This window comes from Camelina sativa, chromosome 16 (assembly GCF_000633955.1).
Source record: "Camelina sativa cultivar DH55 chromosome 16, Cs, whole genome shotgun sequence".
NCBI lineage: Eukaryota > Viridiplantae > Streptophyta > Magnoliopsida > Brassicales > Brassicaceae > Camelina > Camelina sativa.
The window spans coordinates 6,343,838-6,346,053 of NC_025700.1; the positions used below are offsets into that span (position 1 = coordinate 6,343,838).

The 2,216-nt window shown below is 28.2% G+C and overlaps 1 protein-coding gene across 9 annotated transcripts in view; it reads right to left on the reverse strand.

Annotated features, from left to right (window-relative positions):
- Nucleotides 1–1,186, reverse strand: part of LOC104749994 (protein kinase APK1B, chloroplastic) — a 2,815-nt gene extending 1,629 nt beyond the window's left edge. Inside the window, exons 1-3 of one of the 9 annotated variants that reach the window (XM_019238456.1) lie at nt 822–1,186; nt 586–661; nt 247–350 (exon numbers count right to left, since the gene is read on the reverse strand). In XM_019238456.1, the coding sequence (XP_019094001.1) occupies nt 247–333 (87 nt within the window). In that variant the 5' untranslated portion in view covers nt 334–350; nt 586–661; nt 822–1,186. The other 8 variants (XM_019238457.1, XM_019238455.1, XM_019238454.1 and 5 more) reach the window with 8 other exon arrangements.

Here is a 2,216-nt window from a genome sequence, read left to right on the forward strand (position 1 = left end):
AAGAAGACCAAACTTGAATATTACCAGCCATTCTTGGTGACCTTGCCAACCATCTTGGTTAAGTTTTTTGACAGCAATAACCACACCGGTTCCCGGTTTAGAAGCAGAGAGAGTCTGTTCATCAATCCAACCTTTAAAGACAGAACCAAAGCCACCTTCACCAAGAACACTATCTGGTCTGAAATTCCTAGTTGCTGCTTTAAGCTCAGCAAAAGTGAAACTTTTGAGGTTTGGAGATTGCAAGATCTCTCCTTCGGTTCTTGGATTTGTTCTGATAGACACAGAAGAGCCTTTGCTTCCCATACTTTGAGAATCATTAGCCTCTGAACTCATATACTTCGGACTTGCACCTATACAACAACCAAACATATAGTTTACATACAAAAGAACATTAGATTTCACTTTTTCGACAAATCTCATCTTCTAAAATTGTTGTTAGAACAAAGAGAGAGAGAGAGAGATCAGACAAAAGTTAAAAACTCTGTGATTTTGTTTGTTAATTACGATGAAGCGTGAATAAACCAAAGACCAAGAAACAAAAAAGAGACAAAGTTTCAGATAATTAATCAATTATTATGAGAAAACCTTTGACAGATTTGTCAAAACACTAAGCCTAACTTTTAAGTTAAGTCCTCTTATCCTCCTCCAACCACCAGAAAACCTAACCTCGAATTGAAAAAGAAAACAAAATTTAACAAAACAAAATCTAATTTAAGACCCTACTTAAGTACCAACTTTGAAAAACTGAATTAAAAAATCAACATTTGTTTTTCATACTACACTATATATAGAAAATGAAAAGCTTGAAGTACCTTGCTTACCTGGACTCACAGCTTTAATCTGAGCACTTAAGCAAAGCCCCATGATTTTTTTGAAGGAGAAACAAACAAAACCCTTTTGAGATTACAGACTAAAAGATCATAAAGGTTTGAACTTTATCAATGGAAATTTGGAAAGTTGAAGCAGAAACAGATCAAATTGTGAAGATAAAAACAAAAAAAAAAAGGATAAATGAGAGAGAGAGGAAATAAAATTCTTGGTCTTCTTTTATTTTGTCAATCAAGAAATAGAGTAGAGTAGAGAGAGAGAGAGAGAGAGAGAGAGAGAGAGAGAGAGAGGTTTCTATCGAACACTTTGCAATTTTGCTGCAAGTAGCTGAAACAGAGAAAGAGAAAGGAGTTAGGAGGTGGCATTGATGATGGTCAACCGGTCCCGCCTTTAAACCCCATCTCTTTACTTTTTTGTCTAATTTGTTTTTTTTTTCTTTTTCTTTTCTTAGTCAATACATTTGAAGAATATGATTGTCAAGGTTATGAAATAACATTCAAACAATGCCTTAACTTAATAAATTGATATCTCTAACTTCAGTTATTTATTTCTTATTCTAATAGTTGTTTGTTTTCAATTAAATTTTAAACAAAATCATATATTTGATTGACTTATATTTTTTAGAATTTTAATTTATCATTAATAAAATTTAACTTGTTATTGAAGTGCTATATGAATTAATTTTTGACATAATATATATTCATTATTATTATTTAATAATAATAAAAATAACAGTCACAGTTTTAAAAGTTGTTGGTAAACAATCAGATTTTAACAGTTAAAGTTTCTACGGTCAAAGCATCTACAACCAAATTTTCTGCAGCTAAAATTTTAAAGTTAAAGTTTATACAACCAAAAGTAACAGCCGTTACCAATCAAGGCCATAGTCTGAAAAAATATTTTTATATTTTATGATCATCTATATTTATGTAAATTGTTTTTTATTAGTTGAATTTTTATTAAAGAAATTTTGAATAAAAACAAAGAAATGATTTCTTAAGAAGTTTAACTAATTGCAACACTTTAAAAACCAATTAAAATGAAATATTATGAAATTTAATGTTATGTCAAACATTAATTTTTATGTTTTATAAAAGTTCTAGGAAAAAGAAAAACATTGTGTTTTTAACTAATAAGTGATATGGATTAGATTACAAGAAAAAATGAGGTGGTATTATAATGTGTAATAATATTATATAATATGCAATTCAGAATCAATGTTTTTTTTTTGTATGACAACATCAGAGATTGAGAGACATTATAAATCAAAAAAATATACTCTCTTTATATTATAAATGATGATTTTTAAAAAAATTCACATAAATTAAAAAATAACATTTAATGTTTAGAAATAAATGTATTATTATTCATAATAACATATTTTCATA